We start from the raw sequence: 16,955 nt of genomic DNA on the forward strand, positions 1-16,955 counted from the left end.
CCAGAATGAGTGGTAATAGAGATTTACTTAATTAATGATGGGTAATGATTCTCCCTAGCCATGAAGAGGAGGCTAACTGCCATAAAATAGAGGTTATAAACTGAAAAGAGGAAAAAAATCCCTGCTAGTTTAGGTTTGCCCAGAAGCAAATCCTGAGCAAAACCACATTCAATTGGTTGTATATGAGGAAACAACAGTAGGGGAAGGAGGAAGTGATAAATGGAATGGAAGGAAGGTAAAAAAAAAGGGCAATTAATCAAGTGTCTACTATAGATAAAAAGAACTAATCCCATGGGGGAAATTTGGCAGTGAATCTAGAACACTGTAGCCAGTGTAGTGAATGGTGAGAAATGCTGAGGTAGTTATATACTCATTCACATCAGTCATTAGTTGAGAGTGGTTCTCAGATATTATTAATTATCTGGCATTGCTTATATAGCAAGGAGGGAGTTAAGTGGGCTCTGTGATATGAAAGAAACTTCAAGAAAATAAATACAGTTGCTGGTAATTGGAAAAAGGGTTAGCATACACTGAAATGGCAAAAGCATGGGGATACTGGTGGTAAACTGATAATTACATGCACAGGCATGATTTAGAAGACCCAGTGGAAGAGGGACTTGAGCTAGACTTTGAGAATTGGGCTGGATTTGGTTAAGAGAAAGCATTTAAGTTACAAAAGGTGGCAGGGAAAAAGTACTGAGGTAGGAAAGCAAAAGAGGTATCCTAGGTCAATTATAAGCCAGTTTAACTGGATCACAGTTTATATAAGATATTCTTTGGAAAATATGACTAAAAATATAGGTCCATATTAAGGAAAGTATCTAATGCTAGGCCACAGAGTTATAATTTTTTCTTCTAGGTATTGAGGGATATTTAAGTTTATTTAATAGAAAAGGCATAAAGTGAAAACATTGCCTTATGGCATTAATATCTATTATGGCACCTTTATTGTCCTTGGAATGTAAACCCTCACTGGATAGGACCTGTATCTGTTCAATTTCCCTAGGGTAGGATATACAGAGAAGTATTCAGTAACCCATTAGCAATGAGCACCCCAAGTACAAAGACTGTGGTATCTAAATACCATTTCTTAATAAAAGGAATCAATGCCCCTTGGAGAAAAGGCTGATTCCAGATCTGTGCAGAATATTTACAAGATGAGTCTCAAAACGTTTTGTCATGACATAAAGAAAGCAAACTGTCAAACACTACAATGACCCAGTCAAAAGAACTCAGGAGCCCCCTTGAGGGGGTTCACATTGGACAAAAAGGAAACCATTTGAGCATCAAAATAATAAATATTATTAAAATATCTTTAAAATAAGAATACCTTAATGACATGAAATACATTTAAACATTTAATATCCATGACTGAGTTCATAATGTATTTTAAAATTTAATGAATATTAGGGAACTAATTCATTACTTTTGAAAACTGTGAAATAAAGGAGAAAATCACATATTTACCCTACTCTTCCTGTACAAAATGTACAGACACTAAATGAGGTAAAGTTCTTATTTTAAAGAATTTCTGTTAGGAAATGTAAAATGAATGATCAAATTAATTTTTTTGCAACTCAATGAAATAATGAACCTAGGCAATAATCATTAATGGCTGCTAAAAGTATTAGCTGAAAAGCTGAGTGAAAATCTTCAGTGTTTATCTAACTTTATCAGGTTGACAACGTGTAAGCCCAATAAACAATTAGAACATAAGAAAAGCAACCAGACAGTGTATGCCTCTTAATGCAATTTTATAGTTAGTAAATAACACCTATGAAGTCTTTTTTGCCCATTAAAAAAATAAAAAAGTAAAAACTTTAATCTGAGTAATTCTGTAGATTTAATTACCAGTTTACAAGAAATACAGAGGTAAGGACACTGTGGGAATACAACTTATAAAATTCATAATATAGAAAATTCTACAGGGCATTTGATCATTATTATTCAACAAATAAACTGCAAGAAAAAAATTAATGAGAACCTATAAGTTAAAAAAATCAAATATAATGTAGAGACTTTATTTAGGTCCTGATTTGAGCAAATCAATTGTAAAAAATTATATAAAATAAAATTTGAGACAATTAAATTTGATAGTGAATGCCTCTTATATTACAGAATTGTTAAAATTTTAATTGTACTAATGATAGTCACATTCTTTTAAAAAAAAAAACCTTTTATACCTGAGATATGTATTCACAATTCCAAAAACTTATTCTTAAATATTTACTAATAAAATTACATGGTGTTTGGAATTTATTTCAAGAATCCAAAGGGCTGGGAAAAGGACTATATAATAATTGTTTACACTAAATGAATAACATATGAGCACTCATCATATTAACATATTTACTTTGATGTATTTTTTAATACAAAAATTGGGTATTCCAAGTGAGTTAACTAAAATTTTACTATTTCTGAACACCTGTCTAATCGTTGAAATCATTAAAGACTGAAGACATCTACTCCCAGAAAGAAGCATAAAACTTGGTTTAAAAAGTAGTTATGAAAGTACAATGTCGACGTGAATACATAACTTCACTGTAAGAAGGAGCTACTACCAATGCATGAAATCCGGACAGGAAGCATCAGTCGACCTTAAGAGGCTCCTCAGCTGTTGCTGATTCCCAGAGAGGCAATTTTGTAAAGAAAACAATCCCTGTTCTAGAAGTTAAGATTACCAACACCTAGGTTTGGAACTTCAACCCAAGTAACTCACGTAGGCGCTGGAGCGTGAAAACGCAGGAAATAACACAAAATAATGAAATTGTGCTGTGGGCACTAGCTCAAAAGACTTCGCACTGTTAAAGCTTTGCATTCATTATCCTTTTTAAACCTCACAATAACCCAAGTTGGTGTTGTGGGTGCTTGATATATACTCTGAAAAAAAAACTATTGAACGAAGTAGGCTTCATTCAATACATGGTACCATTTTATAGATGAGGACATTGATGTTCAGAGGCTAACAGCTTGTTTAAGTCATGAACTACAGTAACTTGGTCCAGCCAATGGTATTCCAGGTTTATTGAACAGGAAAGAACGTTTCAAACACTCCATTGCATTGGACCATAGAGGGGAGACGGCTGAGGAGCAGGTGTGAAACACTGGAAAACAACACCTTTTTCACAGACCTAGAGTTTTCCGTAGCCCTCACCACGCTGTACACATTTCAGTCTCGCGGGTTAGGAAAACTCACCGTCCGCCAGCTCGTCCTCTCAGCCGGGACCTGCACCGCGGCTCCCAGGCGCCCGCACCCCCGAGCCCCGCCCTTTCTCCGACGGCGCGCAGCCTGTGACCATCAAACTACATCTCCCATAAAGCCGTGCGAGGACCCTGGGCTTTGGCCGGAAGTCAGGAAGGCTCGATCCAGCGCCGTGAGTGTGGGATATTTCTCAGCCTTTCGACAGCAACTTGTTTTCTGCAATTCTAGTCGCACTTGGGTTAGTAACTCCAGCGACGACTTAGTCGTCTCCGCTGCCGGCGACCAGTTCTCATCTGGCCGGGCCCTGCCAGGTCGTGTGGAGCAGCCTCGCGCTGGGGTGCGGGTGCAGGCGCGGGATCCGCGCAGTTGCAGTCCGGGCTCCAGTGGGGTCAGTGGGGAGACGCAACCGGTCCTGCTCTGGAGTGCTTCCAGCCCAAACAAGTCTTTGAGGAGGGGAAGTGGAAGTGCGGTTTCGGGTGTGGTTTCACTTTGAAAGAAGGAATCGCACAGTAGAACAGTAGTGGCAAGAAAATAATCTGTTTTAAGGCATTTAAACTTTTGGAGAGTCCGTGCAGGAGTGGCGCTTGATTGGCGAAATGGCCATCTTGAATGCCCGAGTGTCTCGGTGCCTTAAGTGACAGAACTGTATTTGAGGTTTGCCCTGTCTCTTGAGCTATGTGACCTTGTGCAAGTCATGGGCCCCGAGTTACACACCGGCAAAAGTGGGTGCGGGTTTGGTTAAGAATATCTAAGACCCTTTAAATCTGCGATTCTTTAAATGACCTCTCAGAATAGTCCCTGTTCTTGAAAAGCAAAGGCAGCATTTAGCCAACTGAATCACTTCATCGTGCCTTCAAATCCTTACCTTCTGGAGAACCTGGTGATGAGAAATGAAAGAGTAAATCAAGCAGTAGAGCTGGATTTCAGATTTTGTGCTTCTCTGGAATGAGTAATGGTTCTATTTCTAGGTGGCTTTTTTGCTGAGAAAGCAGAAGGAGAAAGTGTATTTTCCACTTCCTTTCTTCTGAGAATAGCGTGTGCTTAAGGACTGGGCGCAAGGAGTGGTACTACATTTTTGGAGGACGGCTTTACAATCACCTGAAGAGGCCTGTGGGGAGGGTGAAGAAGTGACCATAATTTCAAAACGTAAGACAGTGAAATATTGCTTAAAGTAAGGCTAACTGAGGAACCTGTATGATACGAATTTGTGGGAAAAAAATTTAAGGGAAAGGCAACCTCAAAGGGAGACCATATTTAAGCCAGGATATACAGCAGTGCTTCAAAATAAAGTCCTGAGAAGTAGTTTAGTTATTAATAATTTATTTAACACATTAAGAAATCTCAGTTTGAAGAGAATAGTGAGGTAAATTTGGAGTAAGAAGAAATAAAAAACTGTTTTCTGATATAGTAGTCATTCTTCCTAATTTAATTTGTCAACAGATTTTCATCTGTTTCATCCAAATGTTTCCATTCCTGTGAGTAGTTTTGAACTATTTTTAAGTAGCAAAAAGAAACAAACAGAAAAGGTGAACAGACACAAAATAAGAATGTTAATCTCTTTAACCTATTTTTTCCCCTAAGTTTTGTTCATACTGCTGTTACAAAGTTGATCCAAACTGCAGTATCAGGACACCAGAGACAGAAGTTGTCCAAAATCACAGATTATAACCTTTCTTTTTAGCCTAAATATTTTATTGCTTAGGATGGTAGAAGCTTAGTTAGAATCCCAGATCTTTTAATATCATTTCCTTGAAAAAAAAAGATCTTAAAAACAGTACTTTGAGAAGTTAGACAGCTGAAACAAACCATTTCCACCAAAAAATGGCTCTCTTTGTGCCCTACCACATTCATTCCATGATTAGACAACATTTACTAAGAGGTATGGAACAATTATTTTCTGTAGTTTTTCTTACTAAAACAACAGAGGGACAAAGCAGACAAAGTTAATGGTTTAAAAACCTCTGTGATTCAAAGATAGACAAAGTGACCAATAGAACGGTGTCCAATAATATATCCAAAATATACAGTCATCTGATTATAACAAGGATAACACTGAAATGCACTGGGATGAAGATGGTAATTTCAAGAATAGTGGGAAGTCATATGGATTAATTATCCATTCAGATAAAAATGTGTCATGACCCTACCTCACACCGTGAAGAAAAATCAGTCCCAGATGGACTGCAGAATTAATTGTGCAAGGTAAAGCAATACATCGTTTTCATATGAAACTTAGCTTTTGAATGAATAATTAGCTATAGGATCATAATTTTCCTGAGAAGGACCTGTTTCTGGTACAACAGAATCTAGGATAATATACTTGCCATCTGCTAAAAACCTCTGCCTTTACATCTATCTGCCTTACCCTCCTCTTGCCCCTACTCCGTATTGAAGTCCCTCTTGTATACCTCAAATACCCGCTCCTATTTGTAGTATCTGTAAGTGACTCCTCACTCCCAAGAACATGGCCCTCTCATCTCTATTACCAAAGCTTTTTATACATTTTTTATACATCCCCATGATGAATTATGTTTAAAATTGTTAACTGATAACAGTTTTAAAAATGTGTGCTGTGATGACAGGTGACTACTAATTACCTTTACAGAGTATATTGCTTTAGAAACCATAACTATTATTTTAGTTATATCAGTACTCAGATAATGTTTGATCATCGATACCAAAAGCAATTGCAAATGAGAGGTTTTTCTTCTTTTTTCCTTTTTTAAGGAAGAAATGTCTTCTATAAAAAGAAGTCCAAAAGAAGAAATCATTTCCCAGCTTCACTATTCAGCTGCAGAAGGAGATATTGCCAGGTTAACAGTAATCCTCAGTCATTCTCCATCTCTTCTCAATGAAACTTCTGAAAATGGCTGGACTGCTTTAATGTATGCTGCAAGGAATGGGCATCCAGAAGTTGTCCAATTTCTACTTGAGAAAGGGTAAACATTTTAGACTACACCACCTGAAGGGGTGTGTGGTTTAATTTCTAGGTTGCATGTTTCCTTTTAAATTTTTCTTGTAACTATATCACTGGGCTTGTAACTCATTGACCAGTTTTGTTATATAAAAATGTGCATAATTTCTAACTAAAAACTTAACTTTTTATTGAAGAACTAACCACCCATACTTTGTAGAAAAGCAAATTTATGAGTTAGTCTAATTTTTTTTCTCTGAAATAGAAAATGTAAATCTACCCAGTATGACTATCAACAACCCCTTGTAAAATTTTAACATCTCCTTATAGCACATAAAACTTACTGGTTTTTATAACTAATTCTCCAGAAATTTTAAATATCCATTATCTCTAACTTTTCATTTCCAGTTACTTCTTTTAACTTCATTAATAAATTATGTACTAAAAGAAAAAACTATGTAATCATTAAATAAAGGGGCTACGTTGTACATCTGGAAATATTTTATTGTAATAAAAACTAAAGGAAATGATTATTTGCTATTTTGTTTCCTTCTCTCTGTAGGTGTGACAGATCCATTGTCAATAAATCAAGGCAGACTGCATTGGATATTGCTAAATTTTGGGGTTATAAGCATATAGCTAACTTACTAGCTAATGCTAAAGATGGGAAGAAGCCTTGGTTCCTAACCAATGAAGTGGAAGAATGTGAAAATTATTTTAGCAGGACACTACTGGACCGAAAAAGTGAAAAAAGAAACAATTCTGACTGGCTGCAAGCTAAAGAAAGCCATCATACCACAGTTTATATCCTTTTCTCAGATTTAAATCCCTTGGTTACTCTAGGTGGCAATAAAGAAAGTTCCCAACAGCCGGAAGTCAGGCTGTGTCAGCTGAACTACACAGATATAAAGGATTATTTGGGCCAGCCTGAGAAGATCACCTTGATTTTCCTTGGAGTAGAACTTGAAATGAAAAAAGAGCCACTTAATTATGCTGGGGGTGTCCCAAGAGAAGAAGATGGGTTGGTTGCCTGGTTTGCTCTAGGTATAGATCCTGTTGCTGCTGAAGAATTTAAGCAAAGACATGAAAATTGTTATTTTCTCCATCCACCAATGCCAGCTCTTCTGCAACTGAAAGAAAAAGAAGCTGGTAAGAAGCGACGTTGTGTGCATGTATTGGTAATAATCTGGAGTTTGGAACTGCATTGGAGTTGTTTATATATGCAATTTCTAAGAAGCATATTTTTCCCAGTAAGCAACGAAATGGGGATCTTATTAGAAACTTCCTGAAGTTCTTACTCAGGGGAACTTCTCTCCTGGCCAGTTAGAGTAGTTTTAATCAGAGAAGATTAGTTTTCCCAGAATTATCCCTAATACATGATGGTTTAATTTGATTCTTCGGTGAATAATTACTGAGCACCTGCTATACACTGAACATGACAAAGACCTTGACTGTTTTGTCTTCCATTGCTCTATATGCCAGTTCATGTGGGGCCTTATGTGCCATAGTAAGAAATTAGGAATTTAAGCAAAGACATGAAAATTGTTACTGCCATTTACATATTGTAACCTGACCTATGTTTAAAAAAAAAACTAAACTAAAATCCCTCAGTCTGACTGCTTTGTAAATCATAAATTATAGGTAAATAAATGTAGACATCAGGAGTCCTGTTAGGAGGGGACTGGAGATTGCAATAGCCCTGGTAAGAGATTGCAGTGTCTTGAACTGATAGACTCCATCAGTGGAGAGAAAGTAAGAGTTTGAGATGTTCTCAAGGTAAAATTGATAGGGCTCGATCAGTTGAGACTATTAGAAATGAGAGAGATGGTAGAACCTGGAATACAGCCTGATTTAAGGCAGTAAGACTAGAAATGTAAAAAGGAGTTATATACAAGATAAATTTTGGGGAGAAAATCATCAGTACTTGCTGATGGGCTAGGTGTGGGGTATATAAAAATGAAGGAAAAGATCAAGAAGAACTGCTAAGTTTGAGACTTTAGGAAGTTGGGTATATAGTGATACTATTTCTTGATAAAATAACAGGGTAACCACAAAGAGCTAGGAAGCAGGACAGACTTGAAGTAAATAAGTCAAGATTTTAGTTATGGGCATGTTAAACTTTCAGGAAAAATACTAGAATCCAGAACGCAGAGGAGAGGTGTAAACTGGAAATGCTGCTGTGGCAGTTATCAACAAAAAGGTGGTATAAATCCCAGGAAACTACTGAGATTACTTCCAGAGTTTAGAGCAAGCAAGAAAGACAGCCTCAGAATCATACCTGAATCCCCCTAAATTTTAAGGTCAGGTAGATGCAGAGGAGCCACCACGGGTGATGTTGACAGTAATGACCATAAGATAGGAGGAAACGGGAGAATGTGCTCATGGCAACCAAGAGAGCAGAGTATTTCAAGGAGAGAGTGGTTGAAAATATTGAATGCTGTTGAGAATTTGAGTAAGATAAAGGTTTTTTGTTAAGTATCTCTGGTTTTGGTAATATGAAGCCATTGATGAATTTGACAAGAGTTGTGTCGGTGGAGTGGAAGAAATAGAAGCTAAATTGTGGTGCATTGAAGAGTTACTGGAAGGTAAGGAAGGGGTCACTTGTCAATGTCCACTTTGCCTAAGGTGACGTGGTAGACCCTTCCAGAGATTGCTTAGATACCGCCTGCCAAAGTCCGGATTGATAGGCTTTATTCTCCACATCTATGGAGAAAATACTACACTTTTTAAAGGAAATATCTGTTTTTGAAGCTCTATGTAATTTTAAGATCAAAAGGATCCTTTTTTTTTTTTTTACTAGTAAAGAAACTGAGGCCCTTTTATTCACGTACTGTGTAACTTTACACAGTTAACCTCTCTGTGCCTTACTTTCCTTCTTCAGAAAATTAGGATAATACATCATAGGGTTGCTCTAAACATTAAATAAGATAATGTATATAAAGATCTTTGCATAGTGCTTGACACATAGAAAATATTAGCTTTTCCCCTAGTAAATGTAGGCTCAATAAATGTTTTCTCATTGAAGTGATACTGAAATTATGTAGACACCTTTGTGTAAGTTATAGATTGCAAGGTAACATAACTGCAAATATTTAATGTTGCTTATGGTTAATTGAATTTCAGGGTTACGTTTGTTTTTAATTATGGTTTATTAGTTTCATTATTCCTAGTTAAAATGCTGTTATTACTGTTCATAGTTATTTTGTTTTCTTTCAAAAATCCCGAGACCAAATAATGTATTTTAGGGAGAGCAAGCTTGTCAAGCATTTGAAATGTTATTTCAAGTCTTTGAAATAAATCTTGTCTTACTGAATCAATTGTAATACTTTTAGTCAGGCCATACTCATTTTTTGAAGTATCCCGGTGGAGGCTATAGCCAAAGTGTATATATTTTAAGATTTATTCTATTAGGAATTTTTTCACAAACCAAGTTAACCATGAATGCTTCAAATAGACTATTTTTTTATATTCTTTTTATTTATTTTTATATTCCATGCACTTTCTAGTTGTAAACAGGATATATTCCACAATGACAGACCAGTAGTGGCTTTGTCACCAAGGAAAGTACAGATGCGTCCCTACAGTTTCCTAATATTTCCTTTTCATAGTCCAAGTTAGGAACTGCCTTTTGAGGATATTTGTGTAAAAGTCATTATTGTAGAGGCACTGTACACTGGAATATTGTATATATAAAATTTAAACATCACCTATACTAAAAGCCTGAGCTAATTCAGCATAAAAAATACATATTAGTACATCTATCTTATATGAGAGTTGTATTTTATAGTACAAGTGAAAGTTAAATCTAATTTTCATTTGTCATCTGTAGAATTAAATCTTTTACTTTAAAAGAAATATACATACATAAAAATAGGAATACTAAAATCTTTGATCACATAGCTATTAAGAAAATACAGTGTATTTCTTTATTAGGACTTAAGAACATTTTATGTATATATTTGTTTACAATTTGTCATAGAATTAAAACTTTTCGTGCTTCACTTAAAGGGGTTGTAGCTCAAGCAAGATCTGTTCTTGCCTGGCACAGTCGATATAAGTTCTGCCCCACCTGTGGAAGTGCAACTAAAATTGAAGAAGGTGGCTATAAAAGAGTATGCTTAAAAGAAGGCTGTCCTAGCCTCCATGGCGTTCACAACACATCGTATCCAAGAGTTGGTAAGCCTTTTCTTTTACAGTGAAATCCAGCCATCTGGAATTTTGGGGAATAAGACGTTCTGGAAACACAAAATTTTGAGTTGCTGAGGGATTTACTGTTACAGTAAAAGCATGTTGAATTAAGACTATAAGTATTAAAGTATAAACATATTTACATGACTTATCAGTAAAGGACATTGTACATAATTAGCTATTTCATAACTCCAGGTTAATCGGTATGTATTTGATGTGCTGAGATACATGATTTCCAAAGCCCACCAATCCAGGCCCACTTAGTGCAGAGACCAAAAAAGCCCTAACAATTGAGTGCCTGTTTGAAGCATCACCAAAGCAGTGCAGCCTAGAGCTAGCTTCTCCTTACTGCTGGGATCTGTACCTTCTCTCCTCCCTCTAATTGCTGCTTTGAGTCTGCTGTGAGTTTGGAAATCTGATAACCCAGCCCTTTAAAACCATGTGAAAAAAAAGAACAGATAGACACAGCAACACCTGAGGAGGCGGATGGCTTAGTGACATCTGTTTTGCTGCTCAGGGACCTTTACGTTTGATTTCTGGTTCTCAGTCATGATCTGGTGAGAAAAATATACTCGATTAGTGATTTCTGGAGAAATGAACTGTTATTTAATATAATCTTTTTTATTTTTAGTGGGTTAAACTTAATCACAGTGCCACATGTTTTTAAAAAACATTTTGTTAAGGATTGGGATGGAAGGGGAGAGGGAAATTTACTATATTTACTAAGATAAAATTTGAATTTTCTTCATGCCATGTATTACTTACTCAAAGTTTTTTCTAACTAAAAACTAACAAGATGCCTAGTATACCATAAGTACACAATGAATGTTGCTATGATAAGAAAAAGGACAAAAAAGGTCTTCCTTTAGCTTACTGACAGTATTCTATGCAATTTTCCTGAAATAGTCATCAGGCAGAAAGAAACAGTTCCTTGTAACTAGACAGAGTCTTGTTCTTACTGGAGACACACCTCTTTATTACCCTGCTCAAGATAAACCTCTTTATTATCCTACTTAACAGTAACTTTACACAGTGAATCTAAATTTTTTTTTAACAGATCCAGTAGTAATCATGCAAGTTATTCATCCAGATGGGACCAAATGTCTTTTAGGCAGGCAGAAAAGATTTCCCCCAAACATGTTTACTTGCCTTGCTGGATTTATTGAGCCTGGTAAGCCTTTTCTTAATAATTTTTATAATACTTTTCATTGAACTTACAATTTCCAAATAAAAATTTAACATTTGAAAAATAATATCTGATGAATTATCATGATATCAAACTAGGTTATTTTAAATATTTTCTGTGTATTTCAAATTATCTATTCTTGCTTTTACTAGTAGAATAATTTTGTCTGTTTTCAGATGGATATATATTTGCATATTGCTTTTACCAAAGGTATCTGCTTGATTCACACCTCACTTCCTTTTGTATCAGAGTATACTGTCACCTTTCCACAAAGGCCTTCCCTGATAGTCCCAGATGTGGTAGTTAGTCCCACATCCTAATTCACAATTCCTGTCATCCTGACTGATTTTTTCTTACAGCACTCATCACCACCAACATGGTATGGTTTGTTTGTTTGTTTGTATATATGTATATATCTATCTGTCTGTCTGTCATCTGCTTGTACCAGAAAGTAAGTTCCACAGGGCAGGGACTTTGTTTTATTATTGCTATAAACCAAATGCTTAGAGCAGTGCGTCATATGTAGTAGAAGTTCAATCAGTATTTCTGGAATAAATGAATGAATATACCTGATTAGTATGTATTTAATCTTAACATCAAATATTAAATTACACTGACAGATAATAACAATAGTAATCACATGTAGTGCCATGATCTGTTCCAAAGGCTTCCCATATAGTAAATATAAGCTCCTATTACAACCTTCTAAAGTAGGTATACTATTTCAGCAGTACTATTACAGATGGGACACAGGGGCTGAATAACTTTCCCAAGATCAAACAGCTAGTTAAGCAATAGGGCAGCGATTCAAACCTAGATGGTTTGGCTCTGAGTCCTGAACCAGGATGCTGCCTCAAGTAGCTGTAGCTGTAGATCATAATTTTTCAATTGCTTTGTAGCATTCCATTTCTACAATTCATTTATCCATTCTGCTGTTGGACAATTAGTTTATTTCAAAACTCTATCTATGACAAACAACACTGCAATGAATGTCTTAGACTACTACTTGTGCACATTTGCAAGAGTATCAAGGGTACACACCTGAAAGTAGAATTGCTAGCGTATAGGATATGAGCATCTTAACCTTTCTAGATACTGCCAAGTTGCTCTTTGAAGGGCCCCTGCCAATTTATACTCCTTCTAACAGTACATGACATGTTCTATATTCCACATCTTCACCAAGTTAGGATTTTCAGACTTTTTAAAAGTATGTCATTGTACTTTTCATTTTTATTTCCCTGCATCTTTTTCAAAATTGTTTTAGGTATCCAGTTTTTCTCCAAATTTTACATATTTATATTCTTTACCTACTTTTGTTTGGGTTATTATCCTTTCTCACTGATTTTAGGAGTTTTTTAATATGTATTGTATGCTGATCTTTAGTTAGGGTCTTGCCAAGTATCTTACGCTAGTCTGTGACCTCTCTTTTCACGCTCTTTTTTTGATGAATGTAAGTTATTAATTTTAATGTAGGAAATATATCAGTCTATTTGAAATAGCTATATTTAAATAGAAAATATTTCTAAACTTCCAGAAAATTTTAACTTAGAAACTATTCCTTCTATTTTAATCCTCAACTTCAACAAATAAGAAATATAAAGTACATTTATAGATATTTTATTTTATCATAGCTGAGTCACAAGTCATCTAGAGTAAAATAATGATTTAGAAAGAAAAAACACTGTTTCATCTTACGTGGTTTTAAACTTTTAATGCTATATGGCTTTTACTCTTTTGAAAAAGTATCTGTTTCAGGATTTTAGTGAGGAAAAGGCTAGCCATTTATAAAAACCTTGCAATGATCATTTATAACTAATGATAATATATAAATAATATATAAAATGCTTACATTGTGTTTAGCCTATACTAGGTGCTCAATAGTTGTACATGTTACTAATTTTTTAATGTAACAAACAAATATGGACCAATTAGAAATGAAAAGTTTCTTGGCATTTTGATTCTGTATATAGTCATATACTTTTAAGAAATAATGTTTTCTTGAATTCCAGTCTAAGTTTTAGCCTTCTCCTTTCTGATTCTTTGAACTGGGTTTCTGTCCAAAGTGATTTACAAATGTTTGCACCATTCAGAGCATAAAATGTCCGAGGCATGTTCATCAGCTGCTTGTTCTTTTTGCCCCATTTGATTAGGGGAGACAATAGAAGATGCCGTTCGGAGAGAAGTAGAAGAGGAAAGTGGAGTCAAAGTTGGCCATGTTCAGTATGTCTCTTGTCAACCATGGCCAATGCCCTCCTCCTTAATGATTGGTTGCTTAGCTGTGGCAGTGTCTACAGAAATTAAAGTTGACAAGAATGAAATAGAGGACGCCCGCTGGTTCACTAGAGAACAGGTAAAGTTCAATTTAATTTCCTCCTTCTATTGATTGTTCTCTGACTGTATCGGTTTGGGCATGCAGCAAGGATACATGTTTTCCACAAGTGGAATGAATGGCTTTGTCCCTCTCATCATGTGTGGGTTACAGTATAATTGATATGTCCTGTGTTAACTCATCCTGTGACAATTTTCTAGCGATGATGATTCCATGCCATTTTCTAATTTCAAATGCCATTCCTTCAGATGAATGATACTTCTTAATGAACTTAAACTAGGCAAATATTATTTCAGAGATGAGGAATAGGAATATAATTTAGCGTTTTTATATTTTTGTATATAGCATTAAAGCAAGTAGCTCTCAAAAAAATCAGTAAAAATAATTATATAACTTTTGAAAAATTCTTCATTTTAAAATGTGCTTAGGAGAAGAATGACAAACCTATATAACAAAGGTACACTCACAAGAACTTTGTAGAACATCATCCTTCAGTAATATAATAAAAGATAAATTGCTGTTCGAGTTTTGCATGACCCAAAATACTTGTATAGAAAACAAACTTGTATAGAAAGCAATAGTGAAGACCTGAAAGACCTGACTTTGCCTAAACAAAATTAATTATTTTTTATGCCTCAAGAAGTATAAATTAGATTTTCTTCAGAATTTTATGAAAGGGAACCCATCTCAAAAGTTGACTTCACTTTGAAAATAAGTGTGGAGCATATACTTTCTTTTTTTATAACCTTATTATCATAAAGGAACATGCCTTTCTAGAATATTATATCACTAACTCACTGAAGCAACCAAAAATACTGCACTAAATTTTGCATGTTGGATATAGATGTTGTCCCTTTCCACTGTTGTTATTCACTATAAAAGCCTTCACATTTAAGTTGACTTATATAAGCATGGAAATAGTATTTAAGTATGACAGTATTGAAATCCTAATACATTTTATTATGGTGTATTTTAGGTTGTGGATGTTCTGACCAAAGGGAAGCAGCAGGCATTCTTTGTTCCACCAAGCCGAGCTATTGCACATCAGTTAATCAAACACTGGATTGGAATGAACCCCAATCTCTAAGTCAAATAACTAGACTTTGAGTGTTAATTGATTTCTAATGCCACTTATTCCTCAAGTGAGATTAGAAATATTCAGCCCTCTGTAGAGTATGACAAGTCAAAATATCATATTGGCTGTTTGAAATATTTTTGAAGTGTACTTTCTATGTTAACCACAGAATTCATGTTTTACAAATTACAACATTGCTTCAAATTTTGTTAAATCTGAGTTAGCCTTCTCCATACTTTTTGTTTTTCTTTGGTTGTGCTCTACAGTTTTATCTCACAAAACCATGTTTCTAATAAGATAAATAATTTTGTAAAGAAGTATATTCTAAAAATGTAAGTAAGTGTAAATTCTAGCACTTCTTACAAGCATTCGCCCAACCACTAAAGTTCTTTTTGAGAAATGAGACAAAATAATTTGGATGAATTTTGAGCTCCTTTTTAGTTTTTTCATTATCACAAAAGTCCTTTCAGTTGTCAATAGTTGATTTTTGCCCATCTTCCTATTGTAATCTTTTTTCTTCTAGTTTCATTATTCTAACAGTGGTACTATTACCGTGTGTGTTGTGCTAGTCTATTTTGATCAGTGTTAAGAAATGTCCATTTTAACAACTACGGTAATCAGAATACCACACCTTCATGAAAGGAGAGCTAATGAGACCAATACCATCATTTCTGGGACCCCCTCCTTAAACCTAAATTAATATATCTATTTATCTGTTATACTCAAAATTGTTCTTAAGACAAATCAGGGTCTCTGCTTTTTCAATGAAATTAAACATACTTGAAAGGAATTCTCAAAGATCAGATATTAAATAAATCCTAAATAGATTTACATATTTAATAAAAACACTGGTGTTATGTCATTTTGTGATAAGGGATGTATCTGCATTATAAAAAATTATGTAATCATTACTGATAATATCTATTAAATATAACATCTTGGTTTTCAACATATTCTAAGGCTATAAAAGTAAGTGCATCTTTGAACTGAATAAGACTCTAGAGGAAGTAAATTGTAGTAGTTCAAATTTTGCAGCATAGAATTGTCATATTTTACAAAGCTGTTTTGAATTGTTTTAAAAGGTAGTCTATAAGTGTATAAATGTATATGATTTAGGTCTTTACTATTGTATGTTAGAGCTGGAAGAGCCCTTAAGGCGAGTAAATATAGTTTACTGCCCTTTTATAAATAAGGAAAAGAGAATCTTAAAAAGTGAATTTAATTAATTTAACCCATTAAAGTTAATCCAATCAATTAATTAATTGATGAAAGTTACACAATTACAACTTATAATTGTTAATACAAATAAGTAACCTAATTACAGCAGTCTGTACTGTATAACACTGTGTAAGACTCTCCCCTCAACAGGAAGTAGAAACTATTACTAAAAGTATATGTAGAATAAATTAAAATAAGGCTTAATAAGAATAGACTGATTTACCAAAAATTGCTAAAATTTTAGATACTAAAATTCACTTAAATAAGATAACTTTCATAGGTAAAACTTTTATTTTACTAATGATCAATGATTTTCTTAGTAATTGATGTAGGTTTATTGATATTAAGACTTTAGACAATAATAAGACTTACACGGAACATTTAGATACTAGATACACAGTAAAATTTGAATTACATAAGTATAGGGAAAATCACATGCCTTATTATGAAGTATGACTATTATGAAATATGACTTGAAGTCCAGTTTTATTCTAAATGTGTTCTTAATACTTACAGATTCTAAGATCTAGCAACATAGAAAGTGAAGGTTTCCATAATGTTAGGATAGCAAAGTGAAATATAAAGTATCAACAAAATGTACTTATAAATTCAGATTTAGATATTTAGTCCTGTACTCAGGGAAAATCAGTATCTACATAAATTGTTGTTTTAATAATCTTTCATTTGCTAACCTCTGAGAGGTGAATAGCTATATGTAAATAGAAGAAATAGCCAAGAAATAATAGAAGTTCAAGTGCCATGAATGTATTCTAATGGAAATAGAGGTAACACTACATTAAAATATTTACCTGTTTTCTGTTTTGTGTTATGTGTGTTTTTAAT

The 16,955-nt window shown here is 34.4% G+C and overlaps 1 protein-coding gene across 7 annotated transcripts; it reads left to right on the forward strand.

Annotated features, from left to right (window-relative positions):
• The first annotated feature begins 2,929 nt into the window (after positions 1 to 2,929).
• NUDT12 (nudix hydrolase 12) lies at positions 2,930 to 16,926 on the forward strand. Of its 7 annotated transcripts, XM_057492871.1 has the most exons (8): positions 2,930 to 3,440; positions 4,171 to 4,348; positions 5,930 to 6,141; positions 6,679 to 7,265; positions 10,125 to 10,292; positions 11,362 to 11,475; positions 13,641 to 13,840; positions 14,796 to 16,926. In XM_057492871.1, the coding sequence occupies exons 3-8, from the start codon at positions 5,936 to 5,938 to the stop codon at positions 14,904 to 14,906; spliced, it is 1,386 nt and encodes a 461-aa protein (XP_057348854.1). In that variant the 5' UTR covers positions 2,930 to 3,440; positions 4,171 to 4,348; positions 5,930 to 5,935; the 3' UTR covers positions 14,907 to 16,926. The 7 variants fall into 7 exon arrangements, with proteins under 7 accessions (XP_057348854.1, XP_036742805.1, XP_036742804.1 ...); XM_036886910.2 differs by lacking the exon at positions 4,171 to 4,348 and having other exon boundaries at positions 2,930 to 3,678; XM_036886909.2 differs by lacking the exon at positions 4,171 to 4,348 and having other exon boundaries at positions 5,934 to 6,141.
• Positions 16,927 to 16,955: the final 29 nt, after the last annotated feature.

This window comes from Manis pentadactyla, chromosome 2 (assembly GCF_030020395.1).
Source record: "Manis pentadactyla isolate mManPen7 chromosome 2, mManPen7.hap1, whole genome shotgun sequence".
Classification (NCBI taxonomy): domain Eukaryota; kingdom Metazoa; phylum Chordata; class Mammalia; order Pholidota; family Manidae; genus Manis; species Manis pentadactyla.

Excerpts from the sequence above, each read along its gene's own strand:
- NUDT12 (XM_036886910.2), top strand. The coding sequence starts at position 5,936 with ATGTCTTCTATAAAAAGAAGTCCAAAAGAAGAAATCATTTCCCAGCTT. Across the intron at positions 6,142-6,678 it reads CAATTTCTACTTGAGAAAGG|GTGTGACAGATCCATTGTCA; the intron begins GTAAACATTTTA and ends TTCTCTCTGTAG. Across the intron at positions 11,476-13,640 it reads TGCTGGATTTATTGAGCCTG|GGGAGACAATAGAAGATGCC; the intron begins GTAAGCCTTTTC and ends CCATTTGATTAG.